This window comes from Anomalospiza imberbis, chromosome 3, assembly GCF_031753505.1.
Source record: "Anomalospiza imberbis isolate Cuckoo-Finch-1a 21T00152 chromosome 3, ASM3175350v1, whole genome shotgun sequence".
Lineage (NCBI taxonomy): Eukaryota > Metazoa > Chordata > Aves > Passeriformes > Viduidae > Anomalospiza > Anomalospiza imberbis.
In genome coordinates this window covers 2,242,654-2,258,479 of record NC_089683.1, presented here as the reverse complement: position 1 = coordinate 2,258,479, position 15,826 = coordinate 2,242,654, and the positions used below count along the sequence as shown (strand labels likewise).

General features: G+C 53.1%; 1 protein-coding gene across 1 annotated transcript in view; it reads left to right on the top strand.

Moving 5' to 3' along the window:
- Positions 1–9,363, top strand: part of ELP3 (elongator acetyltransferase complex subunit 3) — an 87,831-nt gene extending 78,468 nt beyond the window's left edge. The window contains exon 15 of the mRNA XM_068183135.1: positions 9,196–9,363. Within this exon, the coding sequence (XP_068039236.1) occupies positions 9,196–9,272 (77 nt within the window). The 3' untranslated portion in view covers positions 9,273–9,363. The remainder of the gene's footprint in view (positions 1–9,195) is intronic.
- The last annotated feature ends 6,463 nt before the right edge of the window (positions 9,364–15,826 follow it).

Sequence of the window (15,826 nt, the reverse complement as noted above, 5' to 3'; positions counted from 1 at the left end):
CCGCCTCTCCTGAGTGACCGGATGCGCTCCCACAAATCCGAAAATTCCGGATCCTTTATGTTCCCCCCAAGCAGCACCCGGCGGTTCCGGTGTCATCCTCAAATTCCAGGGATCTGGAGAGATCCAGGATTCCTTGAGAATTCCCTGAAATGACAAATCTGGTGCCTTCGGGGTGGTTTTTTTTTGAGGGATGCCGGTCCGTCCTTCTTGCCAGGGCTTGGTGGCTCCTGTGCCTCCACCGGGAATGTCACCAGGATGTCACCGGGATGACACACGGAACATCAGACATCCGCGTGCCAGCCCAGCCCCGAGTTTCGCCAGCTCCGGAATCTCCCAGGAGCATCGGGATGGTGCCAGGCCGACCTCCGGCTCTGGGCTCTGCTGTGTCCACGGGCGACGCCACGTGCCAGGCTCCGGATCTCCTCCTGACCCGGGAATCGCCGCCAGCTCCGCTCAGGGATTTCCCATCTCCAAACCCTGCTGGTCCTGGGGCTGGAGCCCCTCTGGAGCCAGGCTGGGAGAGCTGGGAATGTTCACATGGAGACAGGATGGATCCAGGGAGAGCTCAGAGCCCCTTCCAGGGCCCAAAGGGGCTCCAGGAGAGCTGGAGAGGGACTGGGGACAAGGGATGGAGGGACAGGACACAGGGAATGGCTGTGGAAGTGGAAAAGGGGGGATTTGGGTGGGATATTAGGAAGGAATTGTTCCCTGTGAGGGTGGGGAGGCCCTGAGGTTGCCCAGAGAAGCTGTGGCTGCCCCTGGATCCCTGGCAGTGTCCAAGGCTGGGTTGGACAGGGCTTGGAGCAGCCTGGGACAGTGGGAAGTGTCGGGGTTGGAATGGGATGAGCCATAAAGGTCCCTTCCAGCCCAAACCATCTCCATGGTTTTATCCCACTCATTGTCCAGGGCTCCCTTCTGCAACCTTGATCCAGTGAACCCAAACTGGGATTCAGGAAATCCAAACTGGAATTCAGCTAATCCAAACTGGGATTCAGCCAATCCAGACTGGAATTCAGCTAATCCAAACTGGCATTCGGCCAATCCAGACTGGAATTCAGCAAATCCAGACTGGGATTCAGCAAATCCAAACTGGGATTCAGCAAATCCAGACTGGGATTCAGCAAATCCAAACTGGGATTCCAATCCAGACTGGAATTCAGCTAATCCAAACTGGGATTCAGCCAATCCAGACTGGAGTTCAGCTAATCCAAGCTGGGATTCAGCGAATCCAAACTGGGATTCAGCAAATCCAGACTGGAGTTCAGCTAATCCAAGCTGGGATTCCAATCCAGACTGGAATTCAGCTAATCCAAACTGGGATTCAGCCAATCCAGACTGGAATTCAGCTAATCCAAACTGGGATTCAGCCAATCCAGACTGGAGTTCAGCTAATCCAAGCTGGGATTCAGCGAATCCAAACTGGGATTCAGCAAACCCAAACTGGGATTCAGCAGGAGAAGCTGCTGGGGCTCCTACAGGGGCCAGGGACAGCCTCAAGACTTCCAATTCCTTCTCCATCACTAAAACCCAGCTCTGTAAATCCCGGGAAGAGCTCCGGGGCCGCGGCGCTGCGCTGACGTCCGTCCGTCAGCGTTATCTGTTTGCGCTGCCAGCGGGAGCAGCCGGCCGTGGCGTGTTCCGACAGCTCCGTGTCCTTATCTCCCGCACAAGGGCCCAGATTGAATTCCCCTCCCGCGGCTCCTCAGCCACAGAGCTGGCAGCGGCAGCAGCACCCTTTCCTCGCCTTCCCCTCGGAATGGCACGGTGTATCCCTTGGAGCCAGGCCTGCCTCCCGAGGAGGCTGGAGCTCATTTCCATGCTCGGGGCGATCGCGGCCTTTCCCGGCCCCGGCGCCATTCGGGGGCTGTCAAGGAGAAAATTAAGGTGGCCACGGGCCAGGGACGCTTCACGGCCGAGTGCGCAGAGGGGAAGGCGCAGGGGATGGATTCCTCAGTGGGAGGTGGGAGGAGCAGGCATGCCAGGAGCTCCAGCTTGGGATCACCCCAGGAGCTGGGAAAAAACCATCCAGGAGCTGGGAAAAAAATACCCAGGGCTGGGGTGCTCCCTGCCAGAACAGAAATTTGGAAGAGCTGGGATTGGTTTATATTAACTCTGAATTCCTGGTGGTGTCAGGAGCTCCATCTTGGGATTACCCCAGGACCTGGGAAAAAAAACATCCAGGGCTGTGGGGTGCTCCCCACCTGCTCTGCTCAGAACAGAAATTTGGAAGAGCTGAGATTTATGTGTTTTAACTCCCTGGATTCCTGGTGATGTCAGGAGCTCCAGCTTGGGATCACCCCAGGAGCTGGGAAAAGCCCATCCAGAGCTGGGATTAGTTTATTTTAACTCTCTGAATTCCTGCTCCATCACACCGCAGCTTCCCAGGGATCTGCAGGGGTCCAGGCGGAGCTGCTGCTCCCTGCCCCTCTCCTCGGTGCTGCCCCGGGTGAACGCACGGGCTCGGAGCTCACCAGATCCCAAACGGTTTGGGTTGGGAGGGACTTGAAAGCCCCCTGTCCCACCCTCGGGATGAGGTTCCACTGTCCCCGGCTGCTCCAGCCTTTCCTTGGACACTTCCAGGGATGGGAAGTCCCGGGAGGAGCCCTGCCAATAGGGATGACGAAGCCAAACCAGAGAAATCGTGGAGGGTTTTTCCCCTCCTGGTCCTTCTGCTCCTTTTTAACCACCAGTGTTATTTTTGTGAGCCACCTGAAGTGCATCCCTGGCACAGAATTCCCAGAGAATTTGGGGCTGCTCAATCCCTGGAAGTGTCCAAGTCCAGGTTGGAGGGGCCTGGGGCAGTGAAGGTGTCCCTGCCCATGGATAAGGACATTCCAAGGTCCTTCCCAGGCCGAGCCATCCTGTGATTCCCTGCTGGAGGAGATGGGCTGGCTCTCAGCATCGCTGAATTTATCATCAAGGAGCCCACAGGGAAAAAAGACGGATCATGGATGCCTCACATGCTCGGTGACTCATCCCAAATCCATCTCCTAGCTTGGAGATTCCAACCACCACCTCGGGAGAAGCCTCAAAACTTCCCATTCGCTGGAACTGGGACAGATCTGGGGGTGAGGAGCAGACACATTGCCATGTCCCCGTCTCTCCCGATGATCCATAGCCACACCACAGCAGCAATTCCTTAAATCCTCGCAGAACTTACGGAATTATCTCCTAAATATTTCCTTTTGCTTGGACTGGAGGCGGGAGATCCGCCAGCTCTGCCTTTTCCTGGCGCTGGAGTTGGGGTTTGCTAATGAAATGATGATTCCATCATAAAGGGATCAAGGAGACGGAATCTCCCCATCTGGAATCTCTGGGATGGGTCTCACCTGCAGACTCGGCCTCCAAAAGTCGGTTCTGTAATTCCACCTTCCATTATTTCCTTGGGTTTTTCCCAAAAATGCCGTTCGGGTGCTGTGGTTTCTTCCCTGGTTCTTATTTCTCCGGCTGAGAAGTCAGATCAGCCCCATCAGGAATGTTCTGCATCTCTCTGCATTCCCATCAAATCCAGCCCCATCAGGAATGTTCTGCATTTCCACATTCCCATCAAATCCAGCCCCATCAGGAATGTTCTGCATCTCTGCATTCCCATCAAATCCAGCCCCATCAGGAATGTTCTGCATCTCTCTGCATTCTCATCAAATCCAGCCCCATCAGGAATGTTCTGCATCTCCACAATCCCATCAAATCCAGCCCCATCAGGAATGTTCTGCATCTCTCTGCATTCTCATCAAATCCAGCCCCATCAGGAATGTTATGCATTTCCACATTCCCATCAAATCCAGCCCCGTCAGGAATGTTCTGCATCTCTCTGCATTCCCATCAAATCCAGCCCCATCAGGAATGTTCTGCATCTCCACATTCCCATCAAATCCAGCCCCATCAGGAATGTACTGCATCTCTCTGCATTCCCATCAAATCCACTCTGGATTTAAGTGAAGCAGGGATTTCTGGGAGGCTGGAGGGCGATTCCAGGGATATATCCCAGGTTTCCTGCCTACAGATCGGGGTCACAAACGATCCCATCTCGGATCTCCAAGGCCACCGGTGTTTTGCATTTGCTGAGCTGACGAACGACACCCAGACTTCCAAAACTCCTTTTTCATCACAGATCTGCGGTTTCAAATTACCCAGCTGTGGGATCGTGGCTGCTCGGGGCTGTGCCGTGACAGAACCTCGCTGCCAGACACAGGGGCTGTGAAAACAGTAATTTAGAATCTCCGGGAAGCGTTCCCAGCAGGAAAAGGGGGGAAAAAAACCGAACAACAAATCCCAACTTGTATTTGCCATTAAAAACCAGAGGATTTGGGGGCGGATTCCTCCCGCAGGTCCAACAGACGGCAGCGCGCGGGGGTCGGGCACAGCTGGGGTTTGACTCTGCTGCTGGTTTTAGGAAGGATTCTCAATTTGGGCTCATCATTCCGTGATCCCGCGGCGCCGATGGGAGCAGAGTGTGAGCGCACCAGGACGTGGCTCAATCACAGCCCTAATTAGCTCGTGGTGGCTGCTTTGGCTCTCCCATCCCTGGGTTCAATCCCTCTGGGAATATTGATCCCACTGAGAATCGCTCTGCAGGGAAGAGCTTCAGACCCTGGCGCTCATGGGTTAGGAAAAAATACCAAAAATCGCTTCCGGAGCTGTGATTTAAAACAGGTTCAGTGACATTAAATGGGTTTTTAATTGTCTTTTAAATAAATCATACTGGATTCCTGTTTTCTCAGAGGGAATGAGGCCCTAGCACAGGTTCCCCAGAATTTGGGGCTGCCCCTGGATCCCTGGAAGTGTCCAAGGCCAGGTTGGACAATGCTTGGAGAAACTTGGGATAGTGGAAGGTGTCTGATGAGCTTTGGGGTCCCTCCCAACCCAAACCATCCCAGGATACTGGGGAACATTTCCAAAATCCCCTAATTTTCCAAGGATTTTTATCTCCTCAGTATCTTCAGGAACTTCCAGAAAATGCACTGGCAATTTTCTGATTTAAAATAAAAATCTTTGCTGTAGGGATCGTTCCTTGGTTCCTTAAATTCAGAACTTTTCCGGGATTGCTCCAACGTGCCCCGGTTTTCTGCTAAAAAGTGGGATTTTCCCCCGTTTCCTCAATTCTAAAAAGGCAGTTTTTGCTTATCTCTGATCCTTTGCTTGCTCCCCATTGTTCCCGTTCCCAGCGGGGGATTTGTTTGGATTCACATGAAACAGCCTCGTGTTTTCCCTGGAGATAAATCCCAGCCTTGTGGGAAGTAGAAATGCTAAAGGAAACTCACAGAAAATCATGGATGGAGCTGCTGCACATTCCCAGCTCCAATTCCCAAACTCATGCATTTTCCAACAGCATCCAGAACACAACAGACAAGGAAAAAAATTCCTCCCTCTTCCTATTTTCCTACATGTCCATGGATTAACAGCAGGGGAAGTGTCACCGTGAACTCGGTGGAGATCAAAGCAAGGAGCAAAAACAAAAAAAAAAAAAAACCTAAAACTTCTGTTTTCACAGCCTCGGGTGGTGTTGCCTCAGTCACAGCGATGTCAAACTCCAAGTCACGCAGCCAGGGCTCGAGTGGCACTAAAATGTGACTCTGAATTCTGTGAATTCTGTGAAAATGTCATTTTTGTGTCCTCTCACCAATGGCCTTTGAGTCCTCCTGGGTCTTGGAGATTCTCCTGGAGCTTTTGGGTTAAAAAAAGGGAAGTTTCTGCTCTGTCCTGTGGCGGCAGCAGCTCCTGCGCTTCCTGCCTGGCTCGGTGCCATGTGTGTCCTTGGAACGCCGTAGGTGGCAGCCGAAGCTTTGGTCCCTTCCTTCTCCGTGACTTTTCCATAAAAAGTGAAATTCAGCTGCAGCAGAGCATTCCCCTCGTATGGCACTGGAATGGCCTTGCTGGTTCCAAGAGAAGCAGCTTTGGCCATCCCAAATTCCCGTAGCCATCCCAAATCCCCTTGGCCATCCCAAATTCCTGTGTCCGGCTTGAGACTCGCTGCTCATTCTGGGTGAAATCCGTAGCATTTTGGTGAACGTCACATTGTTCTTCCATAGAATTCCAGGATGCTTTGGGTGGGAAAGGTCCTGAAATCCCATCCAGTTCCATGGGCAGGGACACCTCCCACCATCCCAGCTTGCTCCAACCTGGCTTGGAACATTTCCAGGAATGAGGATCCCACAGATTCTCTGGAAAAACCTTTTCCTGTCCTGTTGGCCAGTCCTTTTCCCAGCACCCTTGAAGGACATCCTTACTCACCAGAAATCCTGCAGATTATCCAGGTTGTCCACTAGGATGTCCAGGCCCCCTTTTCCACAGGCAAAGCCCTTATCCAGGCGGTTACTCCTAGAAAAACCTGGAAAACTGCAGCTGACACCTCCGTGGGCTTAGGCTGAGGTTATCCCTGCGATATTTTGAGGGGGGAGGAATCTGTGAGTCAGGACGTGCCCAGACTCCGCATCCCGGGAGAAGATTCCGGTGGTTGCCAGCAAAGACGCAGAGATGGAGTCCCTCGTGTGCCTCGGCAAGTCTCTGCCGCGGAAATTTTATGAACTATTAGGAGGTCGTTAATGATGCCGAAAACAGCCTCATTTCCACTCAGTTCCAAGCCCGGCGAGCCGTGGCCAAGGGATCTTGGAGGATACTCGGATGCCGTGTTGGCATTCCAGCGCGGCAGGGCTGAGTCAGAGACGGGGATTTATGGATTTAGGGATTTACGGGCTGGTTCTGCCACGGTCCCGTGCCCATGTCCGTCCCTCCGGGCTGTTTATTCCTGGTGCTTGAGCCACTTCCCTCTGTCCCCTGCTCCAGGCAGGCTTCCAAAATGTATTTCATTAATTTTCAGGATGGAAATTCCAGGTTTTGGGCGTTTATCAGCAGCTTCTGCCACGATTCCGGTGTTCCCAAAAGGGGATTAAATTCACTGATGTCAGGGGATGTGCCACTCGAAGACTGAGGGGAGGGGACACTTCCAAAAAGCCTCCCTTGGCTTCTGGCCATGGGTTTCCATCCAGGCAGGTGGGATCGGAGCCTCTGTCCTTCTGCGGGATCTGGATCTGGATGAATCCTGCCCAGCCTGAGCTCTGCCGCTGTTGGATGAGGAATATTTAACGTTAAATCCCTCTCCTAAAGCTGCAGGGTGGGAAATTCAGCCAGTTCTGCCTTGGAAAGCCAAGGTTTTGGTCTTATTCTTCCAATCCTGCCGGATAGTTCTTTTGGGATATTTCTTGAAGGGTTTCCTTTCCCTGGAAAACACAGGTGCAGCTGGGAGCAGTGGGAAGGGTTCTGCCTGGACAGGTCCCACCGGCTCTGGGGCGCGTTTGGGGTAAATCAGAACGACAAAGATTTGGGAAGAGATCCTGCGCGATCCTGGAGACCTTCTGGGAGTGTTGGGCATTCCAAGGTTCTTCTCCAGCTCTGGCCTCTGGAATTGCTCTCTCCATGGGGACACAGGACCCTGCTCCAGTCCGGGCTTCCCACAGGCCTCCTTCAGGCATCTCCAGGAAGACTCTGAGGGATATTTTGCAGAAGAAGTTCCTGCCATGAGCGGGGCTGGGATGACGATGGGGACACTTGGAACCTTGGGACACAGGGGCACGTCGGCATCATCGAAGGCCAGGACCCAGGGAGGAAGACCTGGCACCCAGCTCCTGCCTCTGAAGAGCTCTGGGATTCATGGAAGCACCCTGAGATGCTGCCTTCAAACCCCTCACGTTTTCCAAGGAATAAAGGAAGAAGGGGAATTGTTAAAGAGCTCTGATGGAGGTGGTTTTTAACCATCGGTTGAATTATTGGGTTGTCCTTCAGCTTGAGATGCTGCTGACCCTTTGTCCAAGTTGTTTGGGGTTGTGGATGATCTTCCAGAGCCAAAATTTGTGTATCGTACCCCAGCTGCTCTGCTGATGAATCCAGGGGATGTTTTTTGGGCAAGATGTTGGTTAAGGTCATGGTTTGCTCCAAGCCAGAGGCCCCAACCCTTCCAGGAAGAGGGGAATGGATGTGTTTGCTTTTTTGGGGCTTTTCCTTTGTTTCAGGCTCCAAAAGCGGGGTGAATTTGGGTCCCTCCGGGGCGTTCTTGGTCCTGGCTCTGCTGTGATGTCGCAGGGACTTTGCCACTGCTTGGACGGGAATTTGCTCAGCTATTCCCCAGTTTGGGATTCTTTGTGGTTTTCCACGGTCTTCCCAGCTGCTGGAAGTGAGGGCACGAGGACATTTCAGGTCTGGGGTTCAGGTGCCTTTTCCACACCTGAAATTGATCCTGTTTGGAAGGGTGGGATGAATCCGAGAGTGGCTGGGGTTGGAAGGGACCTTAAAGACCCTCGAGGTCCAAGCCCCACCATTGGCAGGGGCATGGGGATGCTGGGTGGGAATTTTTTGGGATCTTAAACCACTCAGGAGCTCCGAAATGCGCGTTCAGGAAACGTCTGACGGTCATTTTAACCAAACCTGTCCAAGCAGCCATGGAGCATCACTGTGGGCAGGAAAGGGTTACCAGGGTCATTCCCTGCCCGTTCCCCTGGTGTTTCCAGGAAGGCTGGAGAGGGATCAGGAAAGAGGGGCTGCTCTTCCTGCTGGAGAGCCGACTCCTCTCCATCCTGTGCCGCCCATGATGCCGAATCCCTCCTCCCTCCCTGACGAGTAATTAGTGCACCTGTGAGTAATTAGCTGAGGTGGGAAGGATGGGGAGCTGGGCCTGTCCCGCCTTTCCTGCGGGAAAAGGAGAGGATGGGCAGGGAAGAGGCTCTCGGAGAACGTTGGGAGCCGTCCTGCTCAAGGAGGAAATTGGATTGCACCCACTCGAGCAGCTGGAGTGGAGCTGAGCTCATTCCCGGAGCCCCGGAATGGCTCCGGGGGCTGTAGGGCCCTTCAGCTCCCGGTGACGATCCCGCAGCTGGGCCCTTCGGCTTTGCTGTGCCCGGAGTTCGCGTTTCCCGTTTTTCCGTGCCGGTTCCTCTCCCTCTTGGAGCTCACGGCCTTTCCCGAGACAAAGGACGTGGGGCACGGTCCAGGGCAGAGGGAGCAGCTGCAGCTCCTGCCTGAACAGCAACGTAATTAGTCCAGCTGCTAACGAGTAAACGCCCCCGCTCCGGCACAGCAGCCGAGCCTGGAGAGGCCGAGCTCCTTCCAGCGCCATTCCTCCATGGAAGGGCCTGTCCTGCCCAGGCCGGGCTTTTCCAGCTTTGTCCCCACGGAATTGACGCGTTGTTGTTCTCCTCCTCGCAGGTGTCGGCACCAGGAATTACTACAGGAAGATCGGCTACGAGCTGGAAGGGCCCTACATGGTGAAAAGGCTGGAGTGATGATCCCGGAGATCCTCATCCTGGAAGAGGAGCAGGAAGGACACAACGCTCGTCCCAGGAATAACGCTCATCGCAGGACTTGCTTCTGCCAGAGCCCACGGCCGCAAAGAGCTCCAGAGTTGGACTTGATGATCCCTCCTAATTCCATGATTTTAGGAGGTAGGGCATCATCTCCTCTGGGAAGAGCAGCCCTGGGATCATCCCCGTCCCTCCGAGAGGCTGGGGACATTCCAGGTGTCTCGTCACCCGGGTTAATCCTGCTGCATCCTTGGGATGGGCTCCAGTGGTTGCATTTGAGGGATGAAATTTCAGGATTTGGGGTGGCCTGGTGGGAAAAATGCCGTTTTCCTGCTGCTGTCAGCTTCTATTGGTTCTGCGTTAAAACTGGGCCTGTTACTCGGGACGGGAATAAATTCCGGGCTTATTTATTTACACTGGGCTCAGCTGCCTCTGTCCATCCCAGGCAATTCCCAAATTTGGTCCTTTCCCAGGAGGAAGCTGCAAGGATTGGAAGGACGGGAGGATTTGAGGATCTCCAGGGGCGCCACCATCATCTCATCCCAGCGGGAATGGGGGCTGCTCCGGCACCGCCTGCCCATGGTCAATCCCTCCTGGGATCAGGAGGGCGGTGCCAGTCAGGATCAAATTCTGCTGCAGCCTCCTGCTTCCCAAATTATCCCGTTCAAGGGGATGGGATTGGAGGTCCATAAATCCCACCCAAACCATTCCAGGATTCTGGGATCCAGGACACTCAGGATCCATCCCAAGGGATTTTGAGGGAATCTGGGGATAGAAAAGGGAAGGGAGACCCTTCCTGGTGTCCCAGATTCCCAGGGAAGGCCCTGGATCCCAAAATTCCTTCCCGGAGAGGAGTCGGGATGGGGATGGATCCAATGCCGGGCTCTCCTGGGAGAGAGCTGGGAATGGGAGGAATTCCCTGGCAAAGGGAGCTTGGGGTGGGGTCTTGGGAAGGAATTCCCAGCCGGGAGGGTGGGGAGGCCCTGGACGAGAATTCCCAGCGAATCCCTGGAAGTGTCCAAGGAAAAGCTGGAGCACGCTGGGATCGTGGGATTGGGATGGGGTGGGATTTAGGGCCGTTGTTCACCCAAACCACCCCTGGTTTTGCGGAGGCTTTGGTCCCTGTCTCTCCCAGCACACAGGAGAAGGCGGATCCTGGAGATCCTCAGGTTCTCCTCATGGATCTCCTTGGAGTTGGGGTGGAATTGCCCTTCCCATCAGGAATTATCCAGTTAAAACTTCTCAGCACCTCCCTCACCTCTGCCCAGCCCAGGAACCCCGGGGCGTGCGGGTATCCTTTGACCTCCACAATTCCAGAGTTCCGGAAGCCACGTTCCCATGCTTGACTTCAATCCAGGAGCGAGCGCCCGGAGCTCCGACCTTTTCCACCTCTTTTTTATGGGATTTCAGTCAAAAGCGGGGTGGAAACCCAGCGGGGACGGTGACATTTCTGTAATAAATGACTCTGTCAGGAGCCTTCAGAAGCTTTGCCAGCAGCCAGGGCTCGGACACGCGGAAAAAACCGGGAAGAGGAGGAGGAGTCCCATGAGGAAGGCTCTCGGCGATCCGGAGCGCGGCGTCGCGGCCGTGCCCGTGCTGACGCACCAAGAGACAACAAAATATCCAGGGATAAAGTTGTGATGATCCAAGGAAAACTGGTGTCCCTGTGGGGAGGGAGAAGCCCACACAGGGGGGGTTTAAACCGTGTCGGATTTCAATCCGGACGTTGTCGAGCCTGGCTTTGTCCGAGCGGGATTTTTCCATCCCCTGGAAAAGGGGCCACGCTCAGCTGTTGACACCACAAAAGCAAAAGCCGAAGGCTGCGTTGGGAGGAGACGCAATTCCTGCTCGGAATGGGTGAAATCTTCCGGAACATTCGTCGTCCTGTCACGGCTGACACAATTACGGATGGCGCTGATGTCGGAGCCGTGACAGCCCCGGCTTCACCCGGGCTCACGCCTTCCCCGCGTCTGGGAGCTCGGCCCTCCGGCAAAAACGGGGAATATTGGATCCATTCCCTCTTTTATTTGGTCTGAACCCAATCTGTCCGCAGCTTTTCCAAGAAATGAAGCAGTTTTCCCTCTGGGTTTATTTTTAGCTCCCCACTTCCCAGCTCGTTCCGGGCTCGGCTGGGCAGGAACTCTCCGGGCTCGTCTGCACAGGCTCAGGGATGCTTGGAAGTGCCGTGGATTCCTCTGGATATCGAGGAATGTTTGTTCCCGGTGTTTTGTGCGCCGGGACTGGGATAAGGGCAGGGAGAGCAGAGCTGGAAAACCTTTCCCGTGAAAAAAAAAATGGGGAAAATAAAAATTTCCGAATTCAAGCTCCCCTGGGGACCATTTGAGGCTTTTTCCTCCTACCCTGCACAAGGAGAGACTCCAAGGGATTTTCCAGCTGTTTTTTTTTTTTTTTCCCAGCACTCTGGAATTTTGGGCAGTCATTTAAGGTTTTTGCTCCGTGAGAACAGTAATTCCTACTCTTAGGAATTCCTTATCCATAGACATACCAGCCTGGAGCTGCTGACAGCCAAATTCCAGCCCCCCCTCCTCCCTTTGTGATGGAAAAAGTTGATTTTTTCACACAAGACCTCCCGCAACTCCGCAAAAAATCCACAAAGACAAAAAAAAAACCCCAATTTGCCCCTAAAACCCAACGGACCACGGGATGTGCCCAATCCCAAACCTCTGGAAGTGAAACCTGGGGCTGGGAAGACTCGAAATTTCCAGGCTAAAGGTTGGGATAGAGAGAAGTAAGGGAAAATTTCCCAGAAATTCCAAGCAGGGTCTCAGGTGAGGTCAGGTATCCAAGGAAGTGCAGGGTGATGGGAGTTTGATCTTCTCCCAGGGATCCATCCCTTTCTCCCAGCGGGAATTCTGGATTTCTCCTTCCCGCTCGGGACAACGAAACCCTTGGGAGTCACCTCCAGCCCTTTTCCAAAGGGGATTCCTTTGGATTTGGTCCCTTCCAATTCCTGCAGCAGCCACCTGGCTTTGGGAATTTTCCCCTCCTTTTCCCAGTTTGTTTGGAATTGTGGGAAAATTGTGGCTGCCCCTGGATCCCTGGGAGTGCCCAAGGATGGATTTGGATCCCTGATCCGGGCTTGGGATCCACAGGGATCAGGAGATATCCCAGGAATTCCCAAGGTTTCCGCGCGGATCTGGGAGAAGCCAGAGCTCCCAGAGGACCGGGAATGTCGGCACAGGAGCGGGAATTTTGGCACAGGGAGACAATTCCAGAGGGGGAAGGGTTAAGGAATCAGGGATTTGGGCTGGGATTAATGGAGCAGTGAGAATAGGAGGGATAAATCCAGGCTATCCAAGGAAAACAGGGAGTGGAAGAGCCACAAATCCCGGCACGGATGGAATTCCAGGCGTGGAAAATGTCGGGAATCTTCCACAGGGGCTCCAGGAGAGCTGGAATTTGGGAAAACAGGAACCAGGGAATGGTTTCCCACTGGGAAAGGGGAGCTTGGGGTGGGTTTTGGGAAGGAATTCCTGGCTGGAATTCCCAGAGAATCCCTGGACCCGTGGCAGTGTCCAAGGAAAGTTGGAGCAATCTGGAATAGTGAGGGGTGTTGGGGATTCTGGGATCAAGGATGCTCAGGATCCATCCCGAGGGATTTTGATGGAATTTGGGGATGGAAAAGGGAAGGGAGACCCTTCCTGGAGTCCCCAATTCCCAGTGAAGCCCCTGGATCCCAAAATTCCTTCCTGGAGAGGAGTTGGGATGGGGATGGATCCAATGCCAGGCTGGGAATGTCCAACTGGAGAAGGATCCAGGGAATCTTCAGAGCGCCTTCCCAAGCCTCAAGGGGCTCCAGGAGAGCTGGGATTTGGGAAAAGGGACAGAAGAACAGGACCCAGGGAATGGCTTTCCAGTGGGAAAGGGGAGCTTGGGGTGTGATCTTGGGAAAGAATTCCCAGCTGGCACAGGTGGCACCAGGGCCAGCAACCTCCTCCTTCCAGAATTTATGTAATTCCCAAAAAAAACCCCCACTTCCAGCAGCTGGAGGAGCTGGCTGGGTGTGGCTGACATGGAAAAATCCCTTTTCCTGCCCGGGATGAGCTGGGATTTCTGATCCATGGATCTGCTCAGGGGGCAGCACTGAATTCCCAAGGAAAACGGAATCGGCGGAGCGGCTCCAGCCAGGATTTCACCTTTCCCTGGATAAATTCAGCCCCTGGATCTCTGTGAGTGACGGGGTGAGCATCCATGAGGCATCCCTAATCCCAAGGAATCCGTTCCACCACCGCGGCAGCTCCGGCGTTTCGGGACGCTCCGAGGAAGAAAACACCCGTGGAAAAATGGAAAATTCACAGGAAAGCAGGGAAAGGCTTCACCTTCACCTCAGAATTCAAGGAATCGCGGAGCCACATCCCTCTTTTTCCTTGGGGAGAGGTGAGGCTGTGGATAAAAAGATGGAATCACATCCCGAGTCAGCAGGGATCCGGGAGAAACAGAATTCCACCCACCTGCAGCACCATTCTCATCCCAAAATGCGGAATTCTGGGAGCGGCTCCCGCTGGGAAACGCCTCCCTCCAGTCCCCAGGGCCCAGCTGTGACAGCGATTTTTGGGATTTGGGATTTCCAGCAGCTGGAAGCGAAACCATCTCCAAAACCCCTCATTTTCCAGGCTTCCCATCCCCCATTCCCAAAATGTCAGATTTTTCCCTGTTTTTCCTCGGAGTAAATCATTCTTGACGAGCCACAATCAGCTTCTGGAATGAGGGAAAATTCCATGGACTCTTCTCCTCCTCTCCCATTTCATCCCGTTCTCCTCAGCCTTTGGATCAGTTCCCACCCTGGAGTCGTTTTCAGGGAGCTCCAGGGATTCTTTTCCTCGGAATTATTCCCTGGAAATTGCAGGCTGTCATTGCATCCCTTCATTTCCCAGTTCACGAGGTGTCGGAGTGAAAAATATGGGGGGAAAAATTAAAAAAAAACTCGGAAAAACACAAAAAAAAGGCGTCAGGAACGATTCCAAGGAGATGCTCGGTGTTCCTGCCCTTCCCAGTAAAAGCCGGAAAAAATTCCAGTGTTTTATGGATTTGTGGAGTTTCAAGGAATTAAAAATGGGGGGAGTTCAAAAATATCTGGCAGCAGTGAGGGAAAAAAAAAGGAGGAAAAGGAGGAAAAAGCCGTTCCTGAATCCTGGAATTCTGTCTTGTGGGGAAAGGGGCGGAATCCTAAAAATATCCCAGAAAAATGGGGCTGGAATCAGGTCCAGGATAGCAGCGGGATGGGCTGGGGTGGGAACAGGATGTGGAAAAGGAGGGGAAAATCTTGATTTAGGGTGGGGAAAAGGATGGAGAAAATTCAGGGAGGGAAAAAGGATGGGAAAATCTTAATTCAGGATGGGAAAAGGATGGAAAATCCTAATTCAGGGTGGGAGAGCAAAGGGGGAACCCGGCCATGGATCCTATTGTGATCCCCCAGAATTCCAGGATGGTTTTGTTCCCAAAGGCCAGGGACAATTCCTGTCAGGAGTTACAGGGACACAGAGGCTGGGCCAGGGGAGAAATAAAGGGAAAGGGGAAAAGGGAAAGGGGAAAAGGAAAGGGAAAAGGGAAAAGGGACAGGGGAAAGGGAAAAGGGAAAGGAAAAAGGGAAAAGGGAAAGGGAAAAGGGAAAGGGGAAAGGGAAAGGGGGAAGGGGAAGGGGAAGGGGAAAGGGAAAGGGAAAGGGAAAAGGGAAAGGGAAAGGAAAAAGGGAAAAGGGAAAGGGAAAAGGGAAAGGGGGAAAGGAAAAAGGAGAAAGGAAAAGGGGAAAGGAGAAAGGAAAAGGGAAATGGAAAAGGAAAAGGGGAAAGGAGAAAGGAAAAGGGAAATGGAAAAGGGAAAGGGGAAAGGAAAAAGGAGAAAGGAAAGGGGAAAAGGAAAAGGGGAAAGGAAAAGGGAAAAGGAAAAGGGAAAGGGGAAAAAGGGAAAAGGGAGAGGGGAAAGGAAAAAGGAAAAGAAAAAAGGGAAAGGAAAAAGGGAGAAGGAAAGGAAAGGAAAGGAAAGGAAAGGAAAGGAAAGGAAAGGAAAGGAAAGGAAAGGAAAGGAAAGGAAAGGAAAGGAAAGGAAAGGAAAGGAAAGGAAAGGAAAGGAAAGGAAAGGAAAGGAAAGGAAAGGAAAATGGGAAAGGAAAATGGGAAAGGAAAATGGGAAAGGAAAATGGGAAAGGAACGGAAAGGATGGGAAAGGAAAATGGGAAAGGAAAATGGGAAAGGAAAATGGGAAAGGATGGGAAAGGATGGGAAAGGAAAATGGGAAAGGAAAGGAAAGGGAAATGGGAAAGGAAAATGGGAAAGGAGAAAAACAGGGGAAAAAGGGGAAGGGAAGGGGAAAGAGGAAGGGAAAGGGGAAGAAGGAAAATGGGAAAGGAAAATGGGAAAGGGGAAAATCCTCTCCATGGATTTGTGCCCCACTGCTTCAACCAGAGCCTGCAGCAGAGAAAAACCCAAATTTCCAACCAAATCCTCCCCATTCCTGCCCTCCACACGGAATTTTCGGGAGCAGCTCCTCCCTCCCCTCCAGAAGAGCTCGGCCCTGTG